Source organism: Arvicanthis niloticus, chromosome 26, assembly GCF_011762505.2.
Source record: "Arvicanthis niloticus isolate mArvNil1 chromosome 26, mArvNil1.pat.X, whole genome shotgun sequence".
NCBI classification, from domain to species: domain Eukaryota; kingdom Metazoa; phylum Chordata; class Mammalia; order Rodentia; family Muridae; genus Arvicanthis; species Arvicanthis niloticus.
The window spans coordinates 31,465,542-31,480,785 of record NC_133434.1 but is presented as its reverse complement, the minus strand read 5'-3'; the positions used below and the strand labels follow the sequence as shown (position 1 = coordinate 31,480,785).

The 15,244-nt window shown below is 37.6% G+C and overlaps 1 protein-coding gene across 2 annotated transcripts in view; it reads right to left on the bottom strand.

The window, feature by feature from the left end:
* Arih1 (ariadne RBR E3 ubiquitin protein ligase 1) overlaps positions 1 to 15,244 on the bottom strand; it is a 96,778-nt gene that overhangs the window by 53,161 nt on the left and 28,373 nt on the right. Inside the window, exon 2 of one of the 2 annotated variants that reach the window (XM_076925494.1) lies at positions 10,639 to 10,706. The exons of the other annotated variant lie outside the window; for it this stretch is intronic. Within the exon in view, the coding sequence (XP_076781609.1) occupies positions 10,639 to 10,706 (68 nt within the window). The remainder of the gene's footprint in view (positions 1 to 10,638; positions 10,707 to 15,244) is intronic. 2 annotated transcript variants of the gene reach the window in all.

Genomic DNA, 15,244 nt, shown 5'->3' with positions numbered 1-15,244 from the left:
TATTTATGACAAAGCTAGCTATTTTTTTTTTTCGTATTTCTAATGTTTGCCTGGTTTTCTAATTATTGGGGGAAAATAGTATCAAAGTAAACCTGTACACTTCAAATTTTTGTTCTGAGGTCAACTGCCTGTTCATTAAGACAGCATTATTTATGAACATGCTCCACGAACACAGGCTGGGAGTTATTTCAATTCATTTCACTGAAGTATTATTTTAATAGCTAATTTTACTGCTACTACTAAGAAGCCCATTCATCAGAATATGACATATATTTATACTTTCCAAACTAATCTATAGTTTGCTGCTTACAGATTTTTTTACCTTTTGCAGTTTCGTTACAATTATTTTTAAATTTGAGTTTGTACGTGGAGTGGGGGGTGGTTTTTTTTTTTTTTTTTTTTTTTTTTTTGCTTGTTTATTTTGGCTTTTTAATCTTCCTGCCTCTGCCTCCTGGGTACGGAGACTACAGGCACACACCATCACACTTGGCTTATTGCACTTTAAGGGTGGATTTCTTTTTACCAGATGTCTTCAATTCTCAAGTGCTTTGGACCTGATATTTCATGCTTTAACCAGAAAACATGTAGGTCAAATTTCCCATCTTTTAAGATGTCATCAGCAGATCTAGATATGCTGAAACAAAACAAAACTGAGGCTTGAGACATAGCTGTTTAAAAGCACTTGGTCTTCAGAGACGTGGGGTTTAATTCCCATCATCTACATGGTGGCCTACAACCTTCTATAACTCCAATTTCAGATTAGATGCCCTCTTCTGGTTCCTGTGGGAAACACACACGCGCACACGCACACGGAGTATACATATCTTCAAACAAATAACAATACACACAAAATCAAAATAAATCTCCTTTAAAAATTATTAGCTCATGCCTATAATCATAGCACTTGGAAAACAGGGGTAAGAGAATGACCAACCAGAGATGCATAGCAATATCATGTCTCCAAAAAGAGGGGTGAGGAGGGAGGAAGCATACTGACATACACCTTTAACCTCAGAGCTCAGGAAGAAGAGGTGGGGTGGGAGGAGAAAAAAAAAAAAAAATCACCGAGTTTGAGGCTAGCCTGGCCTAGAGAACAATCCATGCAAAAAAAAAAAAAAAAAAAAAAAAAAAAAAAAAAAAGGTATGAATGAATGAACGAACGAACTAATGAATGAACGAAACAAATTTTTAAAATCCTTTTCTATTCCACCTCTCATTGGCTAAGTCTAGAGTAGAGGGTCCAAGCAGTCCACCTGTGTGGGGAAGGTGGTTTTTTTTTTTTTCCTAAGCAAATGAAGGGGAGGATGTAGAGAAGTCAACGGAAGAAGGAAGAAAGTTGTATCTTAGAATCAATTAAATAATCATTTATTTACTTTGATTGAACATTGACAATTTTGCATATACACTGTTATTTTACCAATCTGGAAATTCTCCTATATTTTTCATCTTTTATTGAATAGCTTCTAATTCTTCTAATACCTCCAACTACCTTTAGTTTTGTCCAATTTTGCTATAAACGCTTTGCCATTATTTCATCTGAAAACATCTGTGCTCATCCTTCCTAGTAGTGGCACACTAGATTTAGTCTATGACAAGTGTATTTCAAGTATTTGAAGTCTCCGGTTGGCAGGCTTAATAAGAAAACTAAACTGAAGGGGCCAGCAATAAGACTCAACAAGGAAGGAAGGACTCTTACCACCAAAGCCTGACAATCTTCATCTGATCCCTAGAATTCACATGCTTTTAAGAACCAACTCCTCTAACCTCGGTCTGTGCACACACATGAATATGGATACTAATGTAAGTAAGCAAATAAACAAAGTGGGGAAAGGGTAACAATTTAAGGAAGTAGTCCGAGATTTCTTCCCCTAGTCAGATCTGGATTTGCTGCTGTTAGGTGCATAGGGATATTAGTAGTCTGTGAGCAGCTTAACCCAAGTGTAGAGCTTGAATTTCTAAGCCACTTCAAGGACGTAAGTCAATCTTCAGGTCGACAAGTAGCGCAGCTAATTCTCCCACATTTCATTGGCCTCGTACTTCATCCTTCCTCCATTCTAAAACTACTTCTCAATTAGTATTGCAGACTGGCAGGACTGGCTTATTTTCTCCAGATTTGTGGCCTTTCTTGAGCCTTCCTATCCAATTTTATATTACAAAATCTTTGATGCCCCCCACCCCCAAAGTTGTTTCAGTATTCATCTAACCATCCCTATTACCTTTAGGGGAAGAGCCCAAATCACTACAATCTGCCCAAATGTCCTGTATTCTCTCTCATGAAAAGATCTCCTTTTACATTTCCTCTATCTAATCTTTGCTGCCAATTTAACTGTTACCCCACACACTAGAACAGTATTTTCCTAATTTAACCTCAATCAATAAAACTACTTTTGCTTAAAAACTTCCTAGTTGAGCTGAGTGTGATGGTGCATGACTTTATTCCCAGCACTCAGGAGGCAGAGGCAGGCAGATATCTGTAAGTTTGAGGCCAGCCTGGTCTACAGGTTGAGTTCCAGAATAGCCAGGGCTACACAGAGAAACCCTGTCTCAAAAAACAAATATTTTCCCTTCTCTTTCTTCAGCAACCAAGTACTGCTGAGTATGTATTAATCTGCTTCCCTTATGTAGCTCTTTTTTTCTACCAGAAATGCATGAGTTCTCATGGTACCCTGTCCTCTCTACCGCAACAAATGACACTCAACAACAAACCTTTTCCTATCCAAATCAGAAATGTTTTATATATTCCCAAACAACTTTAACTACTGTTAGGGAAGAGGTATTCCCTCTGAATACCACACCACCTTAACCTGTATTTCAGACATAACTGATAGGTTTTCAAAAGTTATTATAATTTTTGAAGCCTTGAGAAAAGCAAATAAACTAGGAAAAACAAAAAAAGAAAAAAGGAAAACCTATCTGGGGGGGGGGGGGGGGAGATTTTGTTGTTTTGTGTTTTGTTTTGAACCAGGGTCTTAAAGGTAGTCCAGGCTGGCCTTGGAGTCTCACTCTTTCTGCCTTAGACTTCCAAGTGCTGGCATTACAGGCATGCAGCATCACTTCAGATATAAAGTAACCAGTAGAGAAAATTGTTTCAGGATCATATGTCTAGGAAGTAGAACAACAGAAATTCAATGTTTACACTACAGTGTGATTAGACAATCTATTTCCATCCACAACCGCCCCAAATAACTCAACAGGAAAAAACAATAACAACAGCAAAAAGAAAACCTATGTTATTATAAAAGAATGGTGAGTGTCATTACATAAACAAGATTTCTGAAAAACCAAATTCATTTTCACATTCAACAAGTTATTATAAAGCATATTATTACACAGAGATAGCTAAAAAGCACATAATCACACATAAGCACCAATTTTACATGGAACCTCTTCACTAAATTATTAGTATTTCATAACAAAATCACAAAGCCCTTTCAAACACAGTCAGAAAAGGCTAACATCATTGTTAAGTGCCCTTCTCTTTCATTTACTCCTAAGAAGTAGTAAGCTTCAGAACAACTACAGAACTTGGGAAAGACCAGGAAGTGGTAGCATACAACTAGAGCCCTAGGACTCTGATTAAGGAGGTTTACCTGAACCCATAAATTTGGTAAATGGGTACCAAATGGGTATGATCTGCGAGATCATACCTCAAAAAACTCCGCATTTCTTCTTACCTTACACATACCATCTAATTCACTCACACCCATTTTATACCAACTGAAATGATCTAAAGTTTACAAAGTAGTCATTATGAATCTGATGGGGGGGGGACCAACACAAAGACTTTTAATGCTTCGTTAAAAAAAGATTGATTGACTGACTGACTGACTGATTTTACATGGTTGCTGTTTTCTGACACACCAGAAGAGGGCATCGGATCATATTACAGATGGTTGTGAGCCACCATGTGGCTGCTGGGAATTGAGCTCAGGATCTCTGGAAAAGCAATCAGTGCTTTTACCTACTGAGCCATCTATCTCTCCCACCCCATTTTTGGTGGTTTGTTTCTAAAATTAATTCTATAAGAATTAATACATAATTTACATTCATGTCACAATTTTAATAAAGTTCTATTTCAGAGAAAAAAGCCTATAAATAAGTGGACTAACTAAAATATTTTCTAGAGCCAGTAAGATGGTGTGGTGGTTAAGATACTTGCAACTTCAGTTACTTGACAACTTCTGGAACCCACAAGGTCAGTCCTTGGAACTCACTGTCTCTTGCTCAGACCTAACTTAACTTCCTAGTTTTTCCTGTTCTTCAAAGCCCAACCTAAGCATCACCTCGAAGATAAAGTCAGCGTCTAGAAATTATTAAAGAATTTTAAATTACATTATTTCTGTGTACGCACATGTAAGGACACCACAGTACATCTGTGGAGGTCAGGACAACTTGCAGGCATTTTGAGGTTTTTTTTTTTTTTTTTTTTTTTTTTTTTTTCCCTCAGTAAGTTCCAAGGTTCAAACTCAGGTCATTGGAACATATGACAAGAGCTGTTTACCTGCTGAGCTAACTTGCCAGTTCCCATTTAAAGCTTTTATTTTATTTAGTTACAATATGAAAACAGACATCATAAGACAGAATAGAAAGCTTAGAGAAGAAACTTTTTAGACTTGTCAAAACAGGAAAGGTTTGTTCCCTCCTTTCTCTGGGAAACTCATTCAGCAGAGTCCTTAAAAAACTTAGTACTTAAAAGAAGGTGCTAGAGGAAATTCAACAGATAAAGAGACGGATAACCATCTTTCAGATGCTGCAACACTCCTCTCAGTGTCCCAATATTGACACAGTTGAGCAGTAAAAACTGTGCCCCAGACAGAAACCAGGCCTCTACCTCCACTTTAATAGTGCTTCTGGTATCTAACTGGTGGCACAGCCTTTGTATCTGATTCTCAGTCTTTAAAATAAATATTTTTAGGAGGGGCAGACCTGCTCTCTCAAACCAGTATCAAGAAATCCATTCTGTCATGGTTTTCCAGGTAACTGCAACATCAGACACCTGGCTTGTTTCTCAATGTCTTTTCCACTTAAACATTTAAAACTTGTTTTAAATTGCTAACTCTAGTATACCAGAAAAGGAAGAGGTTTAAGATCTGAAGTAAAGGAAGCAACATTACGTAAGGACCACTACGGAACGATAACAAGGCTGTGGCTGCAGCTCTGACTCTGTTTTGTTTCATCCAGAGGAGCATGAGAAAAACCAAGAAAATGAAAAAAATCCCTATTTAAACTACTGCTATTAAACAGAAGAGAAAGTCACAGGCAGTGGACACAGGCAGGCACACACTGGGGGGGGGGGAGGGGAGGAGAGGAATGGCGGGAAACATGACACCAACACACAGAGACTCAGAGACTAGGGAATTAGTGTGTAGCTCAGTGACAGAGCTACTGCTTGGTACACACATGCCTCCTGGGCCTGATCCCCAGCACAACAAAGGAGACTAAGACAAAAGTAGGAGAAGCTGCTTAACAACAAGAGACAATAAAATCGGAATCACCTTCTACACCCTTTACCCAAAGTTTCTAACTTTAAAGACTAAATTACTTTTATTTTTAGAATGTGGTAAATTAGTTTCACAGTAGACTAAGAAGTACGGGGGTAAATAATAATTATAGATGTTCTGTTTCTCCTACAGTACCATGAACTCACAGGCATGTAATACAAAGATACACTGATATGACTTATTACAGTAAAATGAGGAAGAGAGCAGGAAAATTGAAAATATTTCATAATTTTGACAAAAATAATGTAACTACATCAATATAAACAAAAAATAACAGGTAAATTAATTCAGTACTACCAAAGAGGAGGCAAGACTTAGAAGTATGTATTTGCATTGTGAAATCCTGTTTCAAAAATTAAAAGGGAGGGAGGGTGGGTGGGCGGGCAGGCCGGCGGGCCCAAATCTGGGTCCCAGTATCAAAATAAGGTTATAGACTTGCAATCACCTATAATTCCAACTCTAGGAGATCCAACCCCCTTTTCTGGTTTCCATGGGCACCTGCACTCAAGCATACACACATACACACAAATTTAAACACACTGTGACAAGCATCACTAACAATACTGCTCACGTTTATAATGATTCTGTGTGACTAAAGCTCATCAGCCTATTTATAATATTATAATATAATTATATTAATAAATATAATATTTATAATAATTTATAATCAGCCTATTTAAAATATAATAGTGTTTATTCACTGAGGATTCCAATGAAGGGAGGAACAGAAAGGACCTTGGGCACTGATATTTTATTCTGTTTTTAGTTCTTAGATGATCAATAGGCAATCGTCTTATTGGTTTATCAGATGATTCTCTTGGATTTCCTATACAGATGGCATTGTTATTCACATACAATCTTCCTTCTTTTTCTTTTTTTAGGTCATTAATTTAAGTTCTTCATATTTTTCTGCAGTACTAGGGGACTGAACCTACGACCTCATACATACTAGGCAATTTCTGTCGTAAGTTTCACATCCAGCCTTTTTAAATTTTTAATTTGAAGCAGTCTCACCAAATTGCCCAGGCTGGCTCTGAACTCTCTATAGTCTAGTAAAGCTTGAACTTTTGATGACTGCACCTCAGTCTTCCAAATAATTGGAATCATAGATTTTTTTGTCAACAGCCCTGGCTCCATATGTTATCAGAATTTTCATATCTAAATGGTGGTGGTATCCACTATTTGTATTTGTGGTCTTGTTTTGAAATGGGTTTCCTAACATGTTGCCAAGGCTGGCTTCTAACTTCTTAGCTAAAGTGATGATTCTTTACTGTGTTTTGGCACTAAATATAATTTTAATATAAATTACTAGTATTAACTTTTTAGTTTACTAACAATTTCACTAACTTTTATACTTATGTTTTGCTTTCTCTCCATTAATCTGCTGATGTATTAAGTATATAAACTCATTTTTCTCAATGATCTACTGCATTCCTAACAGTAATTATACACCATTAATTCATTCAGTTATTTAAATATCTATTAATTAAACAGCTATGTTTATAATAAACATGATTTTCTTACGCTATCTTTACCAAATTTTGATTATTATTTTGTCTTGGCTAACACTAATGATTTCCTATGTTTCTCCATATTCTAAGGTAGTTTTCATTAAGAATGTACAGTTCCTTGAAGGTTTGTTAGAACTTGCCCACATAATCATCTAATCCTTATAGAGAAAAAACAGAGTATTTCACTCTATTATGATTCCATGATTATTGGCTTACTCTATTTTTAAACCTGTTGGGGGAGGGGGCAGAAAACTAAGAAATTTTCATCTCTAAGCTTTTAAAACTACTGGTAAAAGAAGTGCAATTATGCCCAATACCCTGCCCCCTTTGATTTTGTGACAGTGTGTTTCTTTAAACCCTAGGTATCCTTGAACTCCATTTGTAGACCAGGCTGGCCTCAACCTCAGAGATCCACATGCCTCTGCCTCCCGAAAGCTGGGGTTTAAAGGTGTGCAGCACCACACACACTTCATTTAATTCCTATGACAACATTAAGAGATAAGTATGTTTGATTTGTACCTTTTCTTCTTTCTCCATCCCATCTACCAATAACTTATTTCTTGTTTAAGAGCAGGTGTTGGTTCATAGCAAAAAGAAACATCTCGGGCTGGAGAAATGGATGTCTCAGAGGTTAAGAGGACTGACTGCTCTTCCAGAGGCCCTGAGTTCAATTCCTAGCAACCACATGGTGGCTCACAGCCATCTGTAATGGGATCTGATGCCTTCTTCTGGTGTGTCTGAAGGTTGGACAGTGTACTCACATGCATTAAATAAATAAATTTATAAAAAGAAAGAAAGGAAGGAAGGAGGGAGGGAGGGAGGGAGGGAGGGAGGGAGGGAAGGAAGGAGAGAGAAAGATGCCACCCTTCTCACATTCCTTTACTAGTACAACCTACTATCAAAAGCTTACCAGAAAATGGTATATTCAATAACCCTATACTGACATCATCACTCATCCAAAACATTCATCCAATGAATGTTTTTAAGCACTGCACCATATTTCCAGCCCCTATGTTAAACATCTGTAAGTATATTTATTTCCCATCACAGACATCCATGGCTGTTAAAGTTGCCAGCTGTTCCCTCTCTACTTCCTTCCCTTTGGGGATAAGGCTGAATATAAATCTCAGACTGGTCTAGAACTCCCTATATAACCAGGCCTCTGAAGCTTAATCCTCCTGCTTCAACCTCCCAATGGACAGGATCATAAGCATGTGCTCTTTTTTTCATTTTCCTTTGGAGACAAGGCTTCACTATGTAGTTTTGGCTGGCCTAGAACTCACTATGTAGACTAGGCTGGCCTTGAACTCAAGAGATTTGCCTGCCTCTGTCTCCCAAGTGCCGTAATTAAAGGTGTTGTGCTACCATGCCAGCAGTTAGCCAGCTTTTAATCAGGTTGTTGCTGAGTTCTAAGAGTTCTTTGTGTATTTGACTTAAGAGTTCTTTCTTTAACAGATGTCCTCTGACCTCTACAAGCCCATGCCCATACACATGCATGCATGCACACTTGCCCTCAAAAAGATTTTATTACACATCAGGGAGGTAGAGAAGAAACAGCACCAGCTACTGCTTACTAAAAAAATCAATTATCATCAACTTATCAAGCTGAGGGGTGAAGAGAAAAGGATAGAAAAGAACAAATATGTTAATGTTCGTGTCATATAGAAAATGAATACAGACATTGAACCCAGTTTAAACTTAGTTTTACATCTGTTATGTATAAACTAACTATAAGGAAAACTGAAACACAAAACATGAATGCTACTAGAGAATAACAAAAGAAAAACCCAATAGAATAAACAAACAGAAAATATGGGAGAGTGCAACTTAAAAAAAAATAGCAATAGCTAAATCTAAACAGAAATTATTATAAATACTTAGAATTTTTAAATTTTTAAAAAAAAATCACCTACATGTTACTTGAAAAAGTTGTATCTAAAAGCAAATAACACATGATGGGTGAATATTTAGAATTAGAAAGTACATAAAATGCTTTTGTCAGAAATTTTTGTTCTGTTTTGTTTTATTTTGAGACAGGGTCTTTCTGTGTAGCCCTGGCTCTCCTGAAACTCGATCTGTAAACAGCTGGCCTGGAATTCAGAAATATGACTGCCTCTGCCTCCTGAGTGCTTGGATTAAAGGTGTGCATCACCACTGCCGAGCTAGAAACCTGGGGGTTTTGTTATTGTTGTTGTTGTTTTAAATTCACATCACATTTACGTAAAATATTTAATTGGAAAATGAATTCAGCAGTGTTACAAAAGAAAACCCCAAGACTGTAATGTAAATTGAAACTTTTTGTTAGAAGAGGTGTGAAATAAGCCTGAAAGCAAATGACAATAATATCAAGAACACTGATATCAGTAAAGATAACAATATCGGGGATCAAAGAAGCATTTATCCTTCATACACAAAGGGAAAGTTGAATGTAACATGCTTAACATGAGTTTTAGGGACCAACAAACATGTTCAGGGCTTTGCATTACAAAATTCAAGTTGAAGAACTTAACTCTCAAAATGTTAAGTTATTAAATAAGGGGGAAGCAATAGTTTCTAGCCCTAAAAACTAGCAGGAGATAATTCATGTTGGCACGTGTCTTTAGTTTCATCAGAGACAGAGACAGTGACAACAGCAGAGGCAGAGGCAGGGGCAGGGAGATCTATGAGTCTGCGGCCAGACTGCTCTACATAGAGTTATATAGCCAAAGCCAGCAGAGCTGCAGTAAGACTGTCTAAAAACCAACCAAACAACCAACCAACCAACCAACCAACACAAACTTCCAGAAGAATAACATCAACTAATATCTAACAGAAAGTACTCATTAATAGAGTTACTATTAAGTTATAATTCAGATACAAGGTGTATAAAAGAAGTTATATTTCCAAATCACTTTTAATATCTGACTTAAACAACTCTTCGAATATGAACTCAAATGGGAAAATGGTTCCACTCATTTCTCAAAATACTTAGATTCTCAGTTTTTAGCAAGCTGCAATTTTTCCAAAGCTGGTAAGTGTAAAAGGAAGCTGTTACCCTGACAACTGCCACCAAATATCCAATCTAATGAACCCAGGGGGTGATTAATACTGCCAATCTCCATCCCAGTAACTTTTACTCTTTTAAAACTAGACCGATTTTGAGAGGTAAACTTTATAAAAACAAAACATCCAACAGAACAGAGCCCTTCTCTAAAATCAGAGAACCAAGCCAAGCATCTAGTTTGACAGCTAGGAGACCTAACCAATTTCTTCCTTTCATTTTTATTGAGTAAACATCATTTATTATGACTGATACAGATTTAACATTCATAAATAGTATATCTTAAGGGAGATCTTATGTGTTCCAAGAAAGTTTTCAAGTGCTTTTTAAAATGTATTTTTAGTTTGTGATTTTCAAGATTTATCTAATAAGCTGAAATAAAGCTTCCATTTCATTTCCAAAATAAAGCAGATTTTAACCTGAATTTCGTAAACACTAAGTTCACTGTAAATTTTTCAATACAAGAAATTATAGCAATTATTACTTACATGCATACTGTTATATAAATCCATTCTTGCTCATAAATTCAATTCAGTGGGTTTTCTCTGTTACTTCTAAGTGCAAAGCTAACAATATAATTTCTTACCTTTCCATTAGCTTCTCTTTATCCCAATTGAAGTGGCTAAGGAGTATTCTCGTGATAGTTGCTGGATTCTGAAGGAGGGGGAAAAAAAACATTTTAAAGTAATTGTATCTCACTGATTTTTTGCATGTGTGTGTTTTTCTGTGTAATCCAGGCTGGCCTTGAATTCACTATTCTCTTGCTCCTGAATCCTAGGTGCTGGAATTGTTCACATGCAAAAAACCCAGCTATTTCACAGTGAAGTAAAAAAATTGCAGGCTAGATTTTAAGTTCCCTAATAATGCACCCAAGCTTTCTGTCCTAATATATTTCTTTTCTGTGCCACTGCTGAAGCACAAAAGCACTGCTGTACCACAAAGTCCCATCCAAAATACCCTTTCCTAGATATTTATGTTCCAAAGGAGATACAAAATTTTAGTTGTATGATCAGGATTATTTAAATAGCACATCCTTTTATAATAGTTCATCCTTTACAGGGTTCAAAAGAAGCCAAAAAGAAAAAAAATATGACAAAGTAAAAACTATACTAAGCCAAGTGAGGTCACCTACACCTATCATCTCAGCGCACAGGAGGCTGAGGGAGAAAGAAGGCCCATCCAGACTTTATAACAAGACCTTATCTTGAAAAGCAAACCAAAAATATAGGCATTCATTAAAATTAATTTGTTGCACGGAGTATCTAACAGACCACCACATCAGCACTCTAAATGTAATTAATAAAATTTGTAAGCCCTATGAACCAAACAGTTCAAAGGAATTCAAAGTTAGCATATTTTAGATATATCTAACTAAACCAAAATAATCTGTACCATATAATAATACAGTACGTATTCTTGGGGTGCTCTTTCATCTTAGGTTATTTATAAAAAGAAAGGTTAAAACTCTGAAACAACGTTTGCTGTTGTCACAAATATCCCATTTCTCATTAAACTAACAAGCTTAACTATTTGAGCACACTTTTAAAAAATATTTTTAAATTTTTAAAAATTTTTTAAAATGTATAACACAATGTGGCATGGTGTAATCTCAACATTTGGGATGCTAAAGCAGGACTATTGAGTTCCAGGTTAGTTTGTGCCACACAGAATGAGGCCCTCTCAAAACCAGAAACTCCATGGAGCCTCCATAAGAGATCAGGGAAAGCTGATTTGTTCCAAGATCTGAGGGCACATACATAACCGTGGAGGAAACGGAGCTTGAACTCGGTCTGTTTTTACTTCTGTTTCATGTACAAATTTCTGTGTTAAAGAACATTTCAAAAATACCTCTATAGCCTAAATATGTTCCCCTTTTCACTGTGGTTAATAATGGTATTAAGTGTTGATTTAAAATAATCTAATAAAAATGTCATTAACAATCAAAAAGAAAAGCTTTGGGGGCTGGAGAGATGGCTCAGCAGTTAAGAGCACTGACTACTCTACCAGAGGTCCTGAGTTCAATTCCCAGCAACTACATGGTGGCTCACCACCATCTGCAATGAGATCTGATGCCCTCTTCTGGTGTGTCTGAAGACAGCTACAGTGTACTCAGACATAAAATGAATAAATCTTGAAAGAAAGAAAGGAAAAGTGATATCTCAGATTGTTCTCAGCTACACCATCTGTCAGTACCTCCCAACCCCCCAATCCACATGCATTTACCCTAGCCCCATTACTCCAAAAGACCAACGACCAAAGTACTCTTCTACCCATCCAGGCTCACTTTACTACCTAACTTACTTGTTCAGAGAAACCCGAAGGCTTTTTAACCTCTTTTAACATCATAGTCTAGAATAAGAATCTTGCTGGGTGGAGGTGGCACACATCTTCAATCCCAGTGCTTAGGAGGCAAAAGCAAGAGGCTCTCTGTGTGAGTTTGAGGCCAGCCTGGTCTACAGTAAGAAATCCTGTCTAAGAGTTAAGATAAAAAGGAAAATAATTAAGCTGATCCTAAGTCTTCATATATTTATTATGGAATCAAAATTAAATCTAGTAACACGGACTAGACTCGTTAAATTATAACTTTGTGACACTATACACACCTCCATTAAACAGTGCACCTAAAAGTTTCAGGAATTAAGTTTCAACTTACAAAGAGAAATTAGAGAAAGGATGACCAGTGTCACTAGTGCTTCTTCTGAGTTCTAGGAGCAAAAGGTTGTTGTAGTCTATTGTTGGTTTTATCAAAACTTACTATGGAAGGTTTTCTTGACTCCTAGGTTCAACCTCACACTTTTTAGCCACCCGGAAGTACTCACTGCCAAGTCACCCGGAAGTACTCACTGCCAAAATGACTTAGATGACTTGCTTCAGAGTAGCTAGCTGTCCAATCACTGTAAGTAAACTTGATAAAGAGATTGTACGAAATTGCATCTTATCACACTTATTCTCTAACAGGCCGTATACTAATTACTTTATAAATCTTATTTAAGTCTCAAAGCACTCTGGCTCATGCCTGTTACATAAGGACTCCAGAATTACTGCAGAGTTAAAGCCAACCTAAGCTATACTGTGAGTCCCATGATGAATGTAAAGGCTCTGTTTCAAAAAGCAAAACCAAAAACAAAAGAAAAAAGCACTCTGTAAACACATTTCACTAGCTAGCTTTTTTGTTTTTACTTTGTAGTAGAGAGATCTGTGTCTAAGAATGTAATATTCTCTTGCTTAGCCTCTCAAGTGCTAGCACCACAGACCCATTCTCTTATGACTAACTTTAAAAACCTTTGTAAATATAAGAAAAATAGAATTAGATTGCAAAACTCCTGCATTAACTCATGCATTAAGTCGAAGAGCTGTAAATCAAAGCTATGACAATCTGCCTTTACTGTCCCTTCCACTATACCATGTAGCAGAACCAGAAGGAATATTACTGATCCATAACTAACTACGAGTCATGCATTAACAGCCTTTACATTCCAAGATGGGAGGAAAGGCAGTCAGAAGACAAGGAAGCACTAGGAACTTCCTGAGGGACTAAAAAAAGTTATGTATTTAGAATGTCACATAATAGTAACCTATCTATTAGCTGTGGTATGTATGTTCCAAGATCCCCAGTAGATGTATGAAACTGCAGACAATGGGAAAGTCTAACATACAGGTACTAGAATACTTCCATTGATGATACACCCAAATGGGCTAAGATAACACAAACCCTAACATTAAGACAGAAACTGGTACTAGGTTGTGGGTTATTGCTGTGACAAACAGACCTGACCATGTGTTTTGGAGAAGATTGGGGTGGCATTTGAACTTTGAATTGTCTTGGTGTTTCTACTGCTGTGATAAACTCCAGGATCAAAAGCAAAGGGAAGAAAGAATTTATTCCACCTCACAGTTCATCACCTTCAGAAGTCAAGACAGGTGTTCAAGACAGGAACCTGGAGCTAGCTGATGCACAGGCCAAAGAGGAATGCTGCTTACTTTACTGGCTTGTGCCCCATAGCTTGCTCAGCCTACTTTCCTATATAGCATCCAGGACCACCAAGTCAGGAGTGGAGCTTCCCACAAGTGAGCTGGGCCCTTCCACATAAATCAATTAATCAAAAAGAAAAATGCACCACGGACTTTGTCCACAGGCCAATTTAGCTGCATATTTCCTCAGTTGAAGTTCCCTCTTCCTAAATGACTCTAGTTCGTATAAAGCTGACATAAAACTAGCCAGCACTGTCTGGAAAAGCCACTCAGTATTCAGAATTCAGTGGGCTGTTCTGTAGGAGCTTAGAAGATAAGACTGTTCTGAGTTGTGCAGACAATAGAATAGAAACCTTGCTTGTGAAGTGTCAGAGGGAAGTTTTGAGAGTCCCTTCAGGACTCTATTGGGGCTGGGCAGTGGTGGCCCATGCCTTTAATCCCTGCACTCAGGAGGCAGAGGCTAGGGCTGGAGGATTTCTGAATTTAAGGCCAGCCTGGTATACATGGCAAGTTCCAAGACAGCTAATACTACACAGAAAGCCCTTAACTCTATCAGAGCCATCTGAAATTGAATTAACATCTGTGCTTCTGGTCAACAGGAGCTTTAGAATCAGCTGTGATTAACAAGAGACCAGACCACTGAAGTGAAAACCTTTGCTTGGATAATAAAATTGATAATGGTCAGCTGAGGGTTAACAATCAGCTGTGATTAAGATGACACAAGGATCATTGAGACGAAATCGTCTGGGAAATGTTTCCTCAGAGTCAGCACACAGAAACGGTGATGCAGAAGGGGCCAAGCATTTACTGTGATTTTCCATCTTCAGCCTTCAGAGTAGCTGGGAGAACTTCACTCTGGCAGTAGAACTTGGTAATGCGTAAGCATTTCCCAGGTGGTACTGGTTTTGAAGACATGAGGAACCATGCAGAGATGAGGTCTGCCACCATGTGGCAGGGCCAGAGTCTCTCAAGAGAGCCCAGGAAAGGTCAGCCCACAACAGCAGAGACCTCAACATTTTGGAGATGCTGGTACCATGGGACAATCACAAGGACAACAGCAGCTGTGGAGTGAAGCCAGTCTGGGCCTAGCAAAGAAGCTGCTTATATTGCCAGCAGCAGAGCTGGAGAACTAAAGCCCTAGGGAGCCCAGAAGATCATTACTGAATCCTCAATGGATTTTAACTGTGCCTGGATTCTTCTTCCCTCTTGGATAATTTAGC